The sequence below is a fragment of the Mobula birostris genome, chromosome 1, assembly GCF_030028105.1.
Source record: "Mobula birostris isolate sMobBir1 chromosome 1, sMobBir1.hap1, whole genome shotgun sequence".
In the NCBI taxonomy this organism is placed as follows: Eukaryota; Metazoa; Chordata; class Chondrichthyes; order Myliobatiformes; family Myliobatidae; genus Mobula; species Mobula birostris.
The window spans coordinates 252,685,297-252,703,066 of NC_092370.1; the positions used below are offsets into that span (position 1 = coordinate 252,685,297).

Sequence of the window (17,770 nt, forward strand, 5' to 3'; positions counted from 1 at the left end):
CTCAGCCTGATGCCTCATAAAAACTCAACATTACATCCTTGCTTTTAAACTCTAGTCCCCTGGAAATGAATGCTAACATTGCATATGCCTTCCCTACCACCGAAGTTAACTTTGAGGGAATGGGGGGAGATTGGGACTGACGGGGTTCCGGGGTTGGTAGGGATGTGGAATGGGTTGAGCGGATTTGGGAGGGAGGTGGGGAATTGACAGCCGGATTCCCGGTGGAGTGCGGTGGGAAAGAGAATCTGTCCCGGGCCCAGTTTCTGCGCCGCCCCCGCGCTGTCACCGCGGGATTTTTGCTGGGCTTTTGCTTAGTCGGTTCCCAGCCGCGATCTGACACAGTTTCCGCCACAATCACGTGGATTCCAGTCCAAGCGGGGCCGCGCTTTTTTTTACGAGAAATGGTTTGTCCGTCGTTAGAAAAGTGAGCGATGAGCAACGGCAAGCGGAGCAACGGCGATGGCGCAGGACTCCGACAGCAGCGACTCGGGTTACAGTCATTACCGGCCGGCGTCCGGCAAACAGGTACCGTACTCGCCCCAGGCAACCCGGTCCGGAGCCACGTCCATCCTTGTCCTGCTCCCATACCACCCGATCGGACCCGCACCCATTCCGGGAAGCCCGGTCCCAACGCGGGATATCAGCACCCAAACACGAACCCGACTTGGGACAGCTCACACCCGCACGCCGACCCTCTCTCAAGCAGCCTGCACCCCGACCCCGACTCCGTCCCCGTCCCGGTCCCTCCTCACTTCTCCGCCCGGTTTGCTGCCCTGCCCCTGCCCCTGCCCCGCTCCGTGCCCCATTCGAGCCGGAGACAGTGGGCGCTCAATGCTGGGGAAAGCAGCCTGTATGGAGGGGAACGAGAAACGCTTCCACCTCCGCTGGACTCATCCGGGAGCGGGAGCCAGCCGCAGCGGCCGGGGCAGGCAGGGAGCTGTGCGCGCTGGACGGGGAGACCGGGAGACGGGGACGCGGGGTTCCCGTCTGCGAGATGTGTGCAGTCACGCATTACTGAGTAACGTGGGGCTACCACACGTGGGCCGGAGGGAAGGGAGAACTGGCAGAGAGTGTGCGAGGAACTGAGCGAGTCAGGCAGCGGGAAACGCTGAAGGGCTTCGGCTCGAACCATTGCCCCATGTTTCGAGAACCCTCCGCAGCGGCGGAGGCCGGAGAGATCTGGTAGAGGGGCAGGGATGGAGTATCCTTTCCCCAGGGTTGAAATGGCGAATACCAGAGGGCGAGTATTTAAACCGAGAGGCGGCAATTTGAAAGGAGATGTAAGAGGGAAGTAGTGAGGTGCCTGGAACGCGCTGCCGGGGGTCCTGTTCGAGGCAAATACCCGGGAGAAGAGATGTTGTGATAGGTGAGGAAAATGGAGGGCTAGGGACATTGTGTAGTTCAGTTGGCTATATGGATATTAATTTAATTTAATTGGTTCAGCACAGCATTGTGGGCCGAAGGGCTGTACTGTTCTCTTATAGCTGGAACACCCAGCGGGGGGGGGGGGGTGGGGGGGGGAGGCAGGGCAGAGAGACCAGATTCCCGGCGGGAGAGGGGTGTGGGGAGAGACCGGACCCCTGACGGGTCAGCAGCCTTCGGTGGGACAGTGGAGTTGAGAATACTCACGCACACTCACACACATTCACACTCTCTCACATTAACAGGTACATGGATAAGAAAGATTTGAGGGGTCCAATACTGTCACCGTGAGGCTACACTCGGGTCTGAGAAGTAACACCTCATATTCCACCTGTGCAGCCTCCAACCTGATGGCATGAGCATCGATTTCTCCAGCTTCCTGTTTTCTCTCTCCCCCCTCCCTTTTCCAGTGCCGACTCCGGTTTCCCCTCTTACGCCATATCTTCTCACCTCCCCTGGTGCTCCTGCTTTCTTCTGCTGTGGCCCACTCTCTTCTCCTATTAGATTCTCTTTCCTTTTCCACCTATCACCTCCCACCTTCCTACCTCCTCCACCCACCCGACCTCTCCCAGCTTCCTTCCCCTCCCTCACCTTCGGGAAGGAGGGGAGGGGTACGAGGGGAGAGTGAAGGGGAATATAGAATGAGGGTTGAGTGATGGGGGAATATAGAAGCAGATAAGCTCAAATGCCAATTTGTGGAATAGTTAGAGTGCCGGAGACCATGCGGTCCATTTTGTGTGCTAGCTTTCCACCAGAGGCCTCTGAACAGTAACCAGGTTGGGGACTACAAATTATAATGGAAAATGCATGTCAAAAGGGCAATGTTATGGTAGTCATGGGGAATTTCAATATGCAGGTAGATTGGGGAAAATCAGTTTGGTTTTGGATCCCAAGAGAGGGAATTTATAGAATGCCTAGGAGATGGCTTTTTAGAACAGCTCGTGGTTGAACCCACTAGTTATTCTGAATTGGGTGTTGTGTAATGAACCAGATTTGATTAGGGAGCTGAAAGTAAAGCGGACAGTGATGATAACATGATAGAATTCACCCTGAAATTTAAGGAGAAGCTGGTTGTTTGTATCAGTATTGCAGTGAAGCAAAGGCAGTTACAGAGGCCCAAAAGAGGAGCTGGCCAAAGTTGATTGGAAGGGAACACTAGCAGGGATGACATCTGAGCAGTAATGGCTGGAGTTTCTAGGAGCAATTTGGAAGGCACAGGATAGCTACATCCCAAAGAAGAAACATTCTAAAGGCATGGCTGACAAGGGAAAGCAAAACCAATATAAAAGCAAAAGAGTGTGCATGTAACGGAGCAAAAATGATTGGGAAGTTAGAGGACTGGGAAACTTTAAAAACTAACAGAAAACAACTGAAAAAAACCATCAGGCGAGAAATGTGAAGGTAAGCTCGCCAATAATATCTGAGAGGATACCAAAAGTTTTTTTTTCAGATATATCAAGAGGAAAAGAGAGTTGAGAATATCAGACTGCTGAAAAACAATGCTGGGGAGGTAATAATCAGGGATAAAGAAATGGTAGATGAACTGAATAAGTATTTTGCATCAGTCTTCACTGAAGACACTGGCAGTTTGCCAGAAGTTCGAGAGTGTCACGAGGCAGAAGTGAGTGCAGTTGCTATTACTAAGGAGAAGTTCCTTGGGAAACTGAAAGGTCTAAAGGTAGATAAGTCACCTGGACCAGATGGACTACACCCCAGGGTGGCTGAAAGAGGTGGCTGAAGAGATTGTGGAGGCACTAGTAATGATCTTTCAAGAATAACTGGATTCTTGAATGGTTTCGGAGAACTGGAAAATTGCATATGTCACTCCATTCTTCAAGAAAGGAGTGGGCAGAAGAAAGGAAACTGTAGGCCAGTTAGCCTGACTTCAGTGGTTGGGAAGGTGTTAAAGTCGATTGGTAAGGACGAGCTTTTGGGATACTTGGGGGCACATGATAAACTAGGCCGAAGTCAGCATGGTTTACTTAAGGGAAAATCTTGCCTGACAAACCTGTTGGAATAACAAGCCGGATAGACAAAGGAGAATCAGAGAATCAGTGAATCAGGCAGCGAGTGGGAATAAAGGGAGCCTTTTCTGACTGACAGCCAGTGACTAGTGATGTTCCACAGGGGTTGGTGTTGGGACCACTTCTTTCTACATTGTATATCAATGATTTGGATGATGAAATTGATAGCTTTGTGGACGATACAAAGATACGTGGAGGAGCTGGGAGCAGGGAGGTTGCAGAAGGACTTGGACAGGTTCTGATTGGGAGAATGGGCAAAGAAATGGTAGGTGGAATACGCTGTCGGGAAATGTACGGTCACGCACTTTGGAAGAAGGAATAAAAGCATAGACTATTTTTTAACTGGGGAGAAAATTCAAAAATCCAAGATGCAAAGGGACTAGAGATTCTTTGTGCAGAATTCCCAAAAGATTGTGGAGGCCAAGACATTGGATATACTATGTACAAAGCGAAGGTTGACAGTTTCTTGATTAGTCATCCTGTCAAAGATTACGGGAAGAAGGCAGGAAAATAGGGTTGAGAGGGACATGGACATGGATCAGTCATGATGGAATGGCAGAGAAGACTTGCTGGGCCAAATAGCCCAATTCTGCTCCTCTGTCTTATCTCAGAGTATCCATGACCCCCATTATCTGTGGCTGAGGGTTTGGTGCCAATTTGGGAGGGGAAATGGAGCTGAAATGAATGTAGACCCCCCCCCCCGCCCACCCAGAAGCCAGCAGGACTCATCTCCTGGAACAGTGTGGGGTTCACTGCAGACCTGAAAACCTAGGGGGTTGTGACATGCACAGAGAGGCATCGATGGGGTCACTGTCACTCCGAACTACCTGTGCAGCTGATCATGGAGAAAGCCATGACCCCTCTCAGGCCAGAGGTTGCTGATGAGTATGTAGGGGAGACGGTGGGCAGCAGTCCACACAGTGTGTCCATCTCCAGCCAGCCCCTTTCCCCCACCTCCCAAATCATTGTGGATGTGACATCCCATTTGGGCTCCTCCACAAGCTCTGCCCAGAGGCAGCAGGGAGACACAACCTCAGCCTGGGGTTCAACTCTTGCTGGTTACCTCCACCCCTCTAAACCACTCTTCCCCCGCCTCTCCATCATGCTCCCTCCCTCCTCTCCCCCCCTCAAGTCACTCGCTCCTCTCTCTCCCCCTCAAGGATACAGCTTCCTTACATGCCTGTCCTGCCCCAAACTCTCCACCCCTCTCACTCTCACATCTGTTGCAGGAAAACATTGAGGAAACAAAGAAAGTTCTGAGACGGGAGAAGAATCGCCTGGCGGCCCAGAAAAGCCGACAAAGGCAGACCCAGAAGGCTGACACCTTGCACCAGGTGAGGGGGATGGACCACAGCCCTGTTGGGGAGAGGCAGGATGCGGGGTTCGTGCTGCTGGAGATGGGGTGGGGGAGAGACAATGCTGCCCATTTGAACAGTGAGAAAATTCACTTCCTGTACAAAGCAAAGAGCCTGTCGGCAATGCACCTTCTGTGGAGGAAGAGGACAGGACGACATTTCAGGGCAAGGCTTCTGCCTCAGCTTTCAGAAGGGTTGAGGTGCATTGACCACCCCTGGAGGGGCAACACTGGGAAATTAAAGCATTCTGGAGGGTAAGGGTGTGGAGCAGAGGGGGTCATGCCTATTGGTACCAGTAATGTACGTGGAAAGAAGGATGAGTTGCTGTGTTGTGAATTAGGGAGCGGGGGGGAAAAATCAAAAAGCAGTGAATTAGGGAGCTGGGGGGTGGAAAATGAAAAAGCAGGACCTCAAGGGCAGTAAATGATAGACAGGAGATTCTGCAGATGTTGGAAATCTAGAGTAATGCATACAAAATGCTGAGAAACTCAGCAGGTTTGGAGGGGAATAAATGTCATGTTTCCGACTCATTGTGACTTCTTCTGGGGCAGGTGTGACCTGTGCAATCAGAGTCAGATTAAATATCTCTGATGTAGGTCATGAAATGTGTTGCTTTGTTGCAGCAGTACAATGTAATACATAATAAAACAACTATAAATTACAGTAAGAAGTCTATTTATTTCGAGTAAGTAGTGCAGAAAGAGAGCAAAGCGTGCAAGGTAGTGTACATGGGCTCATTGTCCACTCAACAATCTGATGGCAGTGTTCCTGAAACGTTGAGTGTGGGTTTTCAGAAAAGAGACTGTCACACCTTAACTGGAGGGGAACCAATACCCTGCCAGTGCTAGCCGGGAGGGTTTTAAATAGATTGGGACTGGTCCCAGAATGGAGGGACTGAAGGTCTGAGCAGCAGCACTATTGGAGCTCAAGGGTATAAGCACCGTGACAGGTGCTTTGAGATGTGTTTGTTTTAACGCGAGGAGGATTAGGAGTAAGCACAATGAACTTGGGATATGAATCAGTACATGGAACTATGACATTGTGGCCATTACAGAGACCTGGATGAGAGAGAGTCTGGACTAGTGTGACCTCAGTGGTTGAGAAGATGTTGTTGATTATAAGGCCTCAGAGAACTTGGAGGCACATGATAGAATAGGCCATAGTCAGCATGGTTTCTTCAGGGGAAAGTCTTGCCTGACGAATCTATTGGAATTCTTTGAAGAAATAACAAGCAAGATAGACAAAGAAGAATTAGTTGATGTTGTATTCTTGGATTTTCAGAAGGCCTTAGACAAGGTGCCACATACAAGTCTGCTTAACAAGCTACGAGCCCGTGTATTACAGGAAAGATTCCAGCATGGACGAAGGAGTGGCTGATCAGCAGGAGGCAAAGAGTGGGAATGAAAGGAGCCTTTTCTGGCTGGCTGCCAGAGACTAGTGGTGTTCCACAGGGGTCTGTGTTGGGATTGATTCTTTTTACGTTATACATCAATGATTTGGCTGATAGAATCAATGGCTTTATTGATAAGTTTGCAGATGATATGAAGACAGGTGGAGGGGCAGGTAGTTTTGAGGAAGTAGAGAGGCTACAGAAGGATTAGACAGATTAGGAGAATGGGCAAAGAGGTGACAGGTGGAATACAGTGTCGGGAAGTGTGTGGTCGTGCACTTTGGTAGAAGAAATTAAGGGTTGACTGTTTTCTAAATGGAGAGAAAATATAAAATCTTAAGTGTAAAGGGACTTGGGAAACCTTGTGCACGATTCCCTAAAGGTTCGTTTTCAGACTGAGTCTGTGGTGAGGAAGGCAATTGCAATGTTAGACGGTAGACCATAAGGTATAGGAGCAGAAGTTGGCCATTTGGTCCATTGAGTCTGCTCCACCATTCAATCATGGGACTTATCCAATTCTTCCAGTCATCCTCACTCTCCTGCCTTCACCCCATACCCTTTGATGCCCTGACTAATCAAGATCCTATCTATCTCTGCCTTAAATACACCGAATGGCTTGGCCTTCACAGCCGCTCACGGAAACAAATTCCACAGATTTACCACCCTCTGACTAAAGTAATTTCTTTGCATTTCAGTTCTAAATGGACGTCCTTCAATCCTGAAGTCGTGCCCTCTTGTCCTTGGATCCCCTACTAGGGAAAATAACTCTGCCATATCTAATCTGTTCAGGCCTTTTAACATTCAGAATGTTTCTATGAGATCTCTCCTCATTCTCCTGAACTTCTCATATGTTCCTCATATGGTAACCCTTTCATTCCTGGAATCACTGTTGTGAATCTTCTCTGAACCCTCTCCAATGTCAGTATATCCTTTCTAAAATAAGGAGCCCAAAACTGCACACTACATTCCAAATGTGGTCTCACGAGTGCCTTATAGAGCCTCAACATCACATCCCTGCTCTTATAGAAACATCGAAAACCTACAGCACAATACAGACCCTTCAGCCCACAAAGCTGTGCCGAACATGTCCTTACCTTAGAAACTACCTAGGGTTACCCATAACCCTCTATTTTTCTAAGCTGTATGTGCCTATCCAGGAGCCTCTTAAAAGACCCTATCATATCAGTCTCCACCACCATTGCCGGCAGCCCATTCCATGCACTCACCACCCTCTGCGTAATAAACTTACCCCGACATCTCCTCTGTACCTACTTCCAAGCACCTGAAAATGATGCCCTCTCGTGTTAGCCATTCCAGCCCTGGGAAAAAGCCTCTGACTATCCACACGATCAATGCCTCTCATCATCTTATACACCTCTATCAAGTCACCTCTCATCCTCCGTCATTCGAAGGAGAAAAGGCTAAGTTCACTCAACCTATTCTCATAAGGCATGCTCCCCAATCCAGGCAACATCCTGGTAAATCACCTCTGCATCCTTTCTATGGTTTCCACATCCTTCCTGTAGTGAGGCGACCAGAACTGAGCACAGTACTCTTAAGTGGGGACTGACCAGGGTCCTATATAGCTGTAACATTACCTCTGGGCTCCTAAACTCAATCCCACGATTGATGAAGGCCAATGCACCGTATGCTCTCCTAACCACAGAGTTAACCTGCGCAGAAGCTTTGAGTGTCCTATGGACTCAGACCCCAAGATCCCTCTGATCCTCCACACTGCCAAGAGTCTTACCATTAGTACTATATTCTGCCATCATATTTGACCCACCAAAATGAACCACTTCACACTTATCTGGATTGAACTTCATCTGCCATTTCTCAGCCCAGTTTTGCATCCTGTCAATGTCCCGCTGTAACCTCTGACAGCCCTCCACACTATCCACAACACCTCCAACCTTTGTGTCATCAGAAAATTTACTAACCCATCCCTCCACTTCATCTAAGTCATTTATGAAAATCACAAAGAGTAAGGGTCCCAGAACAGATCCCTGAGGCACACCACTGGTCACCGACCTCCATGCAGAATATGACCTGTCCACAACCACTCTTTGCTTTCTGTGGGCAAGCCAGTTCTGGATCCACAAAGCAATGTCCCTTTGGATCCCATGTCTCCTTACTTTCTCAATAAGCCTTGCATGGGGTACCTTAGCAAATGCCTTGCTGAAATCCATTACACTACATCTGCTACTCTACCTTCATCAATGTGTTTAGAAACATCCTCAAAAAATTCAATCAGGCTCGTAAGGCACGACCTGCCTTTGACAAAGCCATGCTGACTATTCCTAATCATATTATACCTCTCCAGATGTTCATAAATCCTGCCTCTCAGGATCTCTCCATCAATTTACCAACCACTGAGGTAAGATTCACTAGTCTATAATTTCCTGGGCTATCTTTATTCCCTTTCTTGAATAATGGAACAACATCCACAACCCTCCAATCCTCCAGAACCTCTCCCATCCCTATTGATGCAATGATCATCGCCAGAGGCTCAGCAATCTCCTTTCTCACCTCCCACAGTAGCCTGGGGTACATCTCATCCAGTCCTGGTGACTTATCCAACCTGATGCTTTCCAAAAGCTCCAGCACATCCTCTTCCTTAATATCTACATGCTCAAGCTTTTCAGTCTGCTGTAAGTCATCCCTACAATCGCTAAGATCGTTTTCCATAGTGAATACTGAGACGAAGTACATTAACAACCTCTGCTATCTCCTCCGGTTCCATACACACTTTTCCACCGTCACACTTGGTTGGTCCTATTCTCTCACGTCTTATCCCCTTGTTCTTCACATACTTGTAGAATGCCTTGGGGTTATATTCTATACCTCTAGAAATGAATGCCAACATTGCATTTGCCTTCTTCACAACTGACTCAACCTGCAGGTTAACCTTTAGGGTATCTTGCACAAGGACTCCCAAGTCCCCTTGCATCTCTGCATTTTGAATTCTCTCCCCATCTAAATAATAGTCTGCCCGTTTACTTCTTCCACCAAAGTGCATGACCACTGTATTGTATTGTATTTCATTTGCTACTTCTTTGCCCATTCCCCTAAACTATCTAAGTCTCTCTGCAGGCTCTCTGTTTCCTCAACACTACCCACTCCTTCGCCTATCTTTGTATCATTGGCAAATTTAGCCACAAATCCATTAATATCATCGTCCAAATCATTGACATACATAGTAAAAAGCAGTGGTCCTATCACTGACCCCTGTGGAACTCCACTGGTAACCAGCAGCCAGCCAGAATAGGAACCCTTTATTCCCACTCTCTGTTTTCTGCCAATCAGCCAATGCTCCACCCATGCTAGTAACTCCCCTGTAATTCCATGGGATCTTATCTTGCTAAGCAGCCAAATGTATGGCACTTTGTTAAAGGCCTTCTGAAAATCCAAGTACATCACGTCTACTGCATCTCCTTTGTTTATCCTGCTTGTAATTTCCTCAAAGAATTACAGTAGGTTTGTCAGACAGGATTTTCCTTTCCGGTAACCATGCTGGCTTTGGCCAATCTTGTTATGTGCCTCCAGGTACTACGTAATCTCATCCTTAACAATCGATTCCAACAACTTCCCAACCACTGATGCCAGGCTAACAGGTCTATAGTTCCCTTTCTGCTGCCTCCCACCCTTCCTAAATAGCAGAGTATGTTGGCATTTATTTCAAGAGGACTGGGATATAAAAGCGAGGATGTAATTTTGAAACTTTATAAAACTCTGGTGAAGCCTCATTTGGAGTATTGTGAGAGGGCTTGGGCACCTTATCTTAGAAAGAATGTGCTGAAACTGGAGAGGTTTGAAAGGAGGTTCATGAAAATGATTTCAGGATGGTCATATGAAGGGTGTCTGATGGCTCTGGGCCTGTATTCACTGGAATTCAGAAGAATGAGGGGTGACCTCATTGAAACCTATCGAATCATGAAAGGCCTTGACAGAGTGGATATGAAGAGGATGTTTCCAGTGGTGGGAGAGTCTAAGACCAGAGGACACAGCTTCAGAATAGAAGGGCATTCTTTTAGAATGCAGATGAGGAGGAATTTCTTTAGCTAGAGAGTGATGAATTTGTGGAATTCTTTGCCACAGGCAGCTGTGGAGGCCAAGTCTTTATGCATTTTTAAGGCAGAGGTTGATAGATTCTTGATTTTTAGGATAGGAAGGGGTATTGGGAGAAGGCAGGAGATTGGAGCTGAAAGGAAAATTGTGTCAGTCATGATGAAATTGTAGAGCAGACTTGATGGGTCAATGGTCTTAATGTTCGAGGGTTTCAGTGGTTTAAAGAGTGGGGAGGGATACATTAGCAGTCAAGGACAATATCACAGCTGCATTTGGAGGGTAAGAAATCGAAAGGTCATCGACTGAGTCTGTACAGGCAGGACCCCAAAATGGGAAAGGTATCATCACTCTGATGGGTTTATACTATAGACCCCAAATAGTTACTGGGATGCAGGAGCAGATCGTGGAAAGGAACAAAAACAACAAAGTTATCACTGGGGCTGACTTCAACCTCACCAACATGGACTGGGAAATCCTTAGGGCAAAAGATTCGGATGGGGGAGAATTTTTTAGGTGTGTCCAAGAGGGTTTCTTGAAGCAGTATGTAGAGAGTCCAGCTAAAGGGAGGCTTTGCTGGATCCTGTACTGGGGAATCAGCCCATTAAGCTGACTGACCTTTCAGTGGGTGAACACTTGGGAAACAGTGATCACAACTCCTTAAGGCCTATGACAGCTGTGAATAAGGCTGAGTGGACATTACAGGAAATATTAAAATGGATATCAGACAGGAGCTAGGGAGAATTGACTAGGAATAGTTGTTTGCAGATAAATCTACATAGAATGATAGAGTCATAGAACACTTCAGCTCAGAAGCAGGCCCTTCGGCCCATCTTGTCCATGCTAAACTATTAAAGTCCCTCGTCCCATTGACTACACCTGAACCACAGTCCTCCACACCCCTTCCATCCATGTACCTACCTGAACTTCTCCTAAATCGATCCTGCACCCACCACTTCCTCTCTCACCACCCTCTGAGTGAAGGTAGAGAGTTGATGGATTTTAGTAAGGCAGGTTCTGCGTGTTAGATTTATTCAGGTGTATGGGATCCATGGTGACTTAGTTGATACAATTGAATTGACTGCCCATAGAAGGCAGAGGGGAGTGGGACAATCTGGCTGGAAGTCTGTGACTAGTGGTGTTCCACAGGAATCTGTATTAGGACCTCTGTCTCCATATATAAATGATTTGGATTAAAATGTTTTTGGATGGCTAATCAGGGACGATATCACAGCTGCACTTGGGAGACGTAATGGAGGGCTCAGGCATCTGGGTGGGACTCAGGACTAGGAAGGGTGTAATCACACCGATGGGATTGTACTGCAGAGGCCCACAGTAGCCACCGGGACATTGAGGAACAGGCATGTAATCAGATTAAGGAAATGTGTAAAAATAATAGGGTTATTGCCATGGGGGATTTCAACTTCCCAAATATAAAGTGGGAAGGGGTGCAAGGGGTTTAGATGGGCAGAATTTGTAAAGTGTATCCAGGAAGGTTTCTTAAATAAATACGTGGGCTGTCCAATGAGAGGAGGGGCCGTACTGGGTCTGGTGTTGGGTAATGAGCTGGCCAGGAGAAGAACAGGTGACCACAACTCCTTAACTTTGAGGATAGCTATAGATAAAGTCCCTGTGAGAGTTTTAAAATGGAGTAGGGCAAATTACAGGGGTTAGGCAGGAACTAAGAACATAGATAATAGAACATAGAAATCTACAGCACATTACAGGCCTTTCAGCCCACAATGTTGTGTTGACCATGTAACCTACTCTAGAAACTGCCTAGAATTTCCCTACCGCATACCCCTCTGTTTTTCTAAGCTCCATGAACCTACTTAAGAGTCTCTTAAAAGACCCTATTGTATCCACTTCCTCCACCACCGCCACCGGCGGCCCATTCCACGCATCCAGCACTCTCTGTGTGAAAAAATTACGCCAACATCTCCTCTGTACCTACTTCCAAGCACCTTAAAACGGTGCCCTCTCGTGTTAACCTTTTCAGCCCTGGGAAAAAGCCTCTGACTATCCACATGATCAATGCCTCTCATCATCTTATACACCTCTGTCAAGTCACTTCTCATCTTCTGTCACTCCAAGGAGAAAAGGCCAAATTCATTCAACCTATTCTCAGAAGGCATGCTCCCCAATCCAAGAAGTTTTAATTGGGAACTGTTTTTTTCTGGCAAGTCCACATCAGACATGTGGAGGGTGTTTAAAGATAAATTGCACAAAGTACAGGAAAGGTATGTCAGGGATGGAAAGGTAAGAAAACCCGGGGTGTCCGGGGAGGTGACGAATTTTGTCAAGACAAAAAAGAAAAAGTCTAGCAGGTTTTGGAAGTTAGGATCAAACAAAGCACACGAGGAATATAAATCTAGAAGAGAACTAAAGGGAATTAGGAGAGCCAGGAGGAACCAGGAAAAGTCCTTGTCAACTAGGAGTAAGGTGATTCCAAGGTACTTTATACATACATCAAGAGCAAGAGGATAACTAGGGAGAGGGTGGGATCACTTGAGGATAAAGGCGGGAATATTTGCTTGGATGCAGAGAATGTGAGTGAGGTATGTAATGAGTACTTTCTTCAGTATTTACCATGGAGGACCAGGAGATCAGTGCTGGTGTACAAATACTTTAGGGCATTTAGAGGTTAAGGATGAGGAAGTGTTGGACATCCTCATGAGTATTAAGGTGGGTAAGTCTCCAGGGCCTGATGGGATTTACCCCAGGTTATGGAAGGAGGGAATAGACGAGATTTCTGGGACCTTAACCAGTATCCCCATGTCCTTTCTAGCCACAGGCGAGGTCCTGGAGGATTGGCGAGTGGCTAATGTTGTGCCTCTACTTAAGAAGGGAACAAGGGAAAATCTAGGGAACTATAGACCAGTGAGTCTCACGTCAGTTGTAGGCAAATTGCCTGAGAAAATTCTTAGGGATAGGATATATGAGCATTTAATAACCCTTGGCCTGAATCAGCACTGTTTTGTGCGTGGCTGGTTATGTCTTATCAACTTGACCAAGATGCATGGGGTGTGCGGTGAGCTGGCTGGTTGGACTCAGAACTGGCTTGGGCATAGGAGACTGGGTAGTGGTTGAAGAGAGTTATTCGAGCTGGAGGTGTGTAATTAGTGGTGTTCCGCTAGGACCCCTGCTGGGACCTCTGCTGTTTCTGATGTATATAAAAGACCTGGATGTGGAGAGGATGTTCCCTGTGGTGGAGAGTCTAAGACCAAAGGACACGGCCTCAGAATAAGGGGTGTCATTTTAGAACAGAGATGAGCAGGAATTTCTTTAGTCAGAGAATGGTGAATCTGTGGAATTCTTTGTCACAGACAGCTATGGAGGCCAAGTCTTTATGTATATTTAAGACAGAGGTTGATAGATTCCTGATTGGTCAGGGCATGAAGGGATACAGGCAGAAGGCAGGAAATTGAGGCTGAGGGAAAATTGAATCAGCCAAGATTAAATTTTGGAGCAGATTTGATGGGCCAAATGGCCTAATTCTGCTCCTATATGTTATGGTCTTATGAAAATGTGGATGAGTAGGTTAGTAAGTTTGCAGATTATATCAAGATTGGTGGAGTCATGGAAAGTGTAGAAGACTGGCAAAGAACACAGTACGATACAGATCAGTTGTAGATAAGGCCAGAGAAATGGTAGATGGAGTTTAACCCAGATGAATATGAGAAGCTGCACCTTTGTAGGGCAAATGCAAGGAGACAGTACACATTTAAGGACAAGGTCCCTAACAGAGTGGCCAAGAAGAGAGATCTTGGGATCCAAGTTCATAACTCCTTGAAAGTGGCTACACAGTTCGATACGGTTAAGAAGGCTTACCGAACGCTTGCTTTTATTAGTTAAGGCATTGAGTTCAAAGGTCAAGAGGTTATGATGCAACTTTCTAAAACTCTGGTTAGGCCGCACTATGGGAAGAAGGTGCAGAAGAGGTTTATCAGGATGCCTGGTTTAGAGAGCGTGTGCTGGATAAACCTGGGTTGTTTTCTCCGGAGTGTCGGAGGCTGAGGGGAGGTCAGTTGGAGGTTTACGAGGTTGTGAGTGGACTGAGAGTATCTTGAGTTGTCTAATACCAGAGGGCATGCATTGAAGGTGGGAAAGATGGGCTCAGGGGAATGTGAGGGGTAAGTGTTTTTTACTCAGAGAGTGCTGAATGCCTGGAATGCGCGGCCTGGTACGTGATAGAGGCAAATACATTGGAGGCTTTTTAAAAAACATTTGGATAGGCACATGGATGTAAGGAAGATGGAGGGATATGGACATGTTGTAGATCGAAGGGATTAGTGTTTGGGAGTTTTCACAACATTTTGGGCTAAATAGCCTGTCTTGTGCTGTTCTGTTCTGTTTCTCAGAGTGAGGGGAGGGATATCTTTACCCAGGATAGAGAATCTTTGGAGTTTTTCCCCTGGGAAAGTGGAGACTTGGTCATGGACATGTAAAACATAGGACGTTATGCCACGATATTGTGCCAACGTTTCCTCCTGCTCTATGATCAATCTAACCCTCCCCTCCCATGTTGTCCTCCATTTTTCTTTCATCCATTTGCCTAAGAGTCCCTGAAATATCCCTAATGTATCTGCCTCTACCATCACCTCTAGCAGTGTGCTCCATGCAGCCATCACTATCTGTGTGTAAAAAAAGCCTCTGACAATCTCCCTCTGCTTTCCTCCAATCATATTAAAACAAGAGTCACAGAACAGATCCCTGTGGAGCACCAGTGGTCGCTGACCTCCAGGTAGAATACACTCCATCTACTCCCTCTGTCTGCCGAGCTAATTCTGAATCCACACGGCCGAGGTTTTCTGGGTCACGTGCCTCCTGACTTTCCGAATGAACCTACCATGGGAGCCTTATCAAGCACCTTACTAAAATCTATAAGAACCACATCCACTGCTCTACCTTCACCAATATGCTTTGTCCATCCTCAAAGAGCTCAATCAGGCTCATGAGGCATGACCTGCCCCTCACCAAGCCTTGCTGACTATCCTTAATCAAGGCAGATGGGTCATTCCTGGATATTAAGGAGACTGAGGGATATGAAGTTGGTGAGGAAAGATCAGTCAATGATTGGTACCGCGGCCACAATGGGATGAATGGTCTATTAGTTGTGTTCTTGCATTTTCTCTAACCCTGATGTGATCTGGGTGCTTTTATTCTTGTCTGCAGGAGAGCGAGCATTTGGAGAGAGAGAACGTGGCCCTGAGGAAGGAGATCGCACTGCTGAATGAGGAGCTCAACTACTTCAGCTCAGTACTGAAGAGCCACGAAAGCCTGTGTCCAGCACTGAACTCGTCGAGTGAGGAGATGCCCTTTGCCCCACACAGCTTGCCACAATCCCACTGCAGCACACCGGCGCGTCTCCACCTCTGAGATGGGTTTGGACTGGCAGCAAAGGGTCTCACTGCACCCTTCTCTGGAACTCGACCTGTCTGTCCTCACTGCCAGATGGGGCAAGAGTGTGGGGGGACCAACAGAGGATTGGGAGCAGCCTTCCCTTCATAGACTAAGTATCGGCATATTGCTGCGGTGTGGATAGCCACGGGCACTACAAGCAGGGGGTCCCAGCTCTCAGGGCCACAATACAACTATTTATTGCAGACCTTGCATGGGTAACATGGGAGGAGTGCTGTGTACTCGTGAACCATTCTTCATTCACCTGCGTGGACACAGGGCCAGGTCTACAAAACCTACACTGCAGATGCTGGAAATCTGAAACAAATCACAGAAATACTGAAGATACTAAGTAACTCGTTCCTCTTTTACATCATTCTGATTGTAATTTTACACTATTTTCTGTTTATAATTGTTCTGTCTAGAAGTCCCTTCTGGCTTGGTCTGGGCTAGGTCCTGTTCTTGTTCTGGCGATGGATGGAGTGGACGTCAGATTGCTGCTTTGCCCTACATGATATTGGGCTGCCTGAGAGGTTTTACACTTCACCAGACTTTCACGTTGATGAGCTGGAGATGGTGGAAAGACCCTGGGGTGTCAGTATCTCCTGCTCTAGGGCCAGGGCCTGGGCCACCTGCTGCAGTTCTGCAGCCTGAAAGCTGCCTCTCTAGCCTTGAGCTCTGCTGCCACCTGCTGGAATGTTCAGATGACTACAGCAAGGTTTCCCTTCCTCTGACCTGTCCGCCATTTCTCCAGCTGATTGATTCATTTATTTATTGCATGTACATTAAAACACAGCGTGAAATGTGTCGTTTCCATTGACAACCTACATGTCCCGAATGTGTCCACCGTGTCACCATGCTGCCAGCACCAAGCAGCGTTCCCACAATGCTTGACAGAACAACACAAACAGCAACAGCAGCAACTAAACAAAAACATCAGAACAAAGCCTTTTCCAATCACCAACTCAACAAAAACGTCAGGCCCCCAACCCCAGTCCTCGGCCTAGACTCACAGACATGGGGTCTCTGAGCCTCACCACTTCTCACTCACTCACTGCCCCTCGTGGCCTCTCACTCACTCACTGCCCCTCGTGGCCTCTCACTTGTGTCTCAATGTGTTGAGAATTTCTGCTGCTCACACCTTCAGCAGAGAGTTCCTGACACCGCGTGAAACTCCCCTCTACTCGTTCTACAAGTTGCTGAACCTCCAGCAGTCCGGCTATGCGAACTAATTCTTCACACCTGTTACACTGCCATTTCATCTCCCAGAAGTCTGGATCACCCGTCCTCAGTGCGAAAACTCACCTGCCACAGTAAGCTCTCTGCCCACGCCTGAGCCCAGCCTGAGTGGTGACTTGTACAGATTTACGCACACTATCGGGGCCTGGTTCAGTACCTGCAGGGTGAAGAACAGGCCATCTGTGCTGGTCCTTGTCTCAGATTTCCGGTGTGAGCTGTTAGCGTTTTACCTGGTCCGGTGCTTCCCTGGGGAACAAACCGCTTTCTCTACCTCCGCTGCAGCCCTCGCGAATCTGTTCTACACTGGCTCTCTGCAATGCTGTGTCCCGGACAATACACCGCACCGTGTCAGTCACACTACACAGCAGTGTTCACCGTGTGGGAATGGGACACGGGTGCTGGCCTGGCCTGACCTGCTGCCTGGGTTGGCATATGTCTGGGAGAACGTGTGACACCACAAAGCAATCTGACTGTAGTGGAGTATGGAGCATTCTGTCCCACAAACAACTTGGCTCAGTGACTGGTCTGCAGTTTATTTTTGATAATAAAATGTGATGATAGAGCTGGTTCCAGCTGTACTGTGTTGGGGCAGTGGGAACTGTATGGGGGGAATTGTGGGCCCCACCTACTCCACAGAAAGCAGGGTCCCCTCCTTGCAGAGGGAAGCGGCCGTGGGTGGGGGTGGGTGGGTGTGGGGGTGGATGTGTGGGGATTCAGCAGCCAGCTCTGTCAGTGCCCAGAGTACAGCTGGGATGAGGCAGAGAGGTCAGTAACAGTGGAGGGATCAAATGATCTCCACCAGCTTGCCCACTGTTAGATGCTTGGCTTTCCCCCACTCCGTAGAATGGTGAGGCACCCGCATCAGTCCTCACCAA

The 17,770-nt window shown here is 47.8% G+C and overlaps 1 protein-coding gene across 1 annotated transcript; it reads left to right on the forward strand.

Annotated features, from left to right (window-relative positions):
• The first annotated feature begins 251 nt into the window (after window positions 1–251).
• On the forward strand, window positions 252–17,566 carry batf (basic leucine zipper transcription factor, ATF-like). Its single transcript, XM_072242486.1, has 3 exons — window positions 252–525; window positions 4,676–4,780; window positions 15,432–17,566. Exons 1-3 carry the CDS (start codon window positions 460–462, stop codon window positions 15,633–15,635), a joined length of 375 nt encoding a protein of 124 aa, XP_072098587.1. The 5' UTR covers window positions 252–459; the 3' UTR covers window positions 15,636–17,566.
• Window positions 17,567–17,770: the final 204 nt, after the last annotated feature.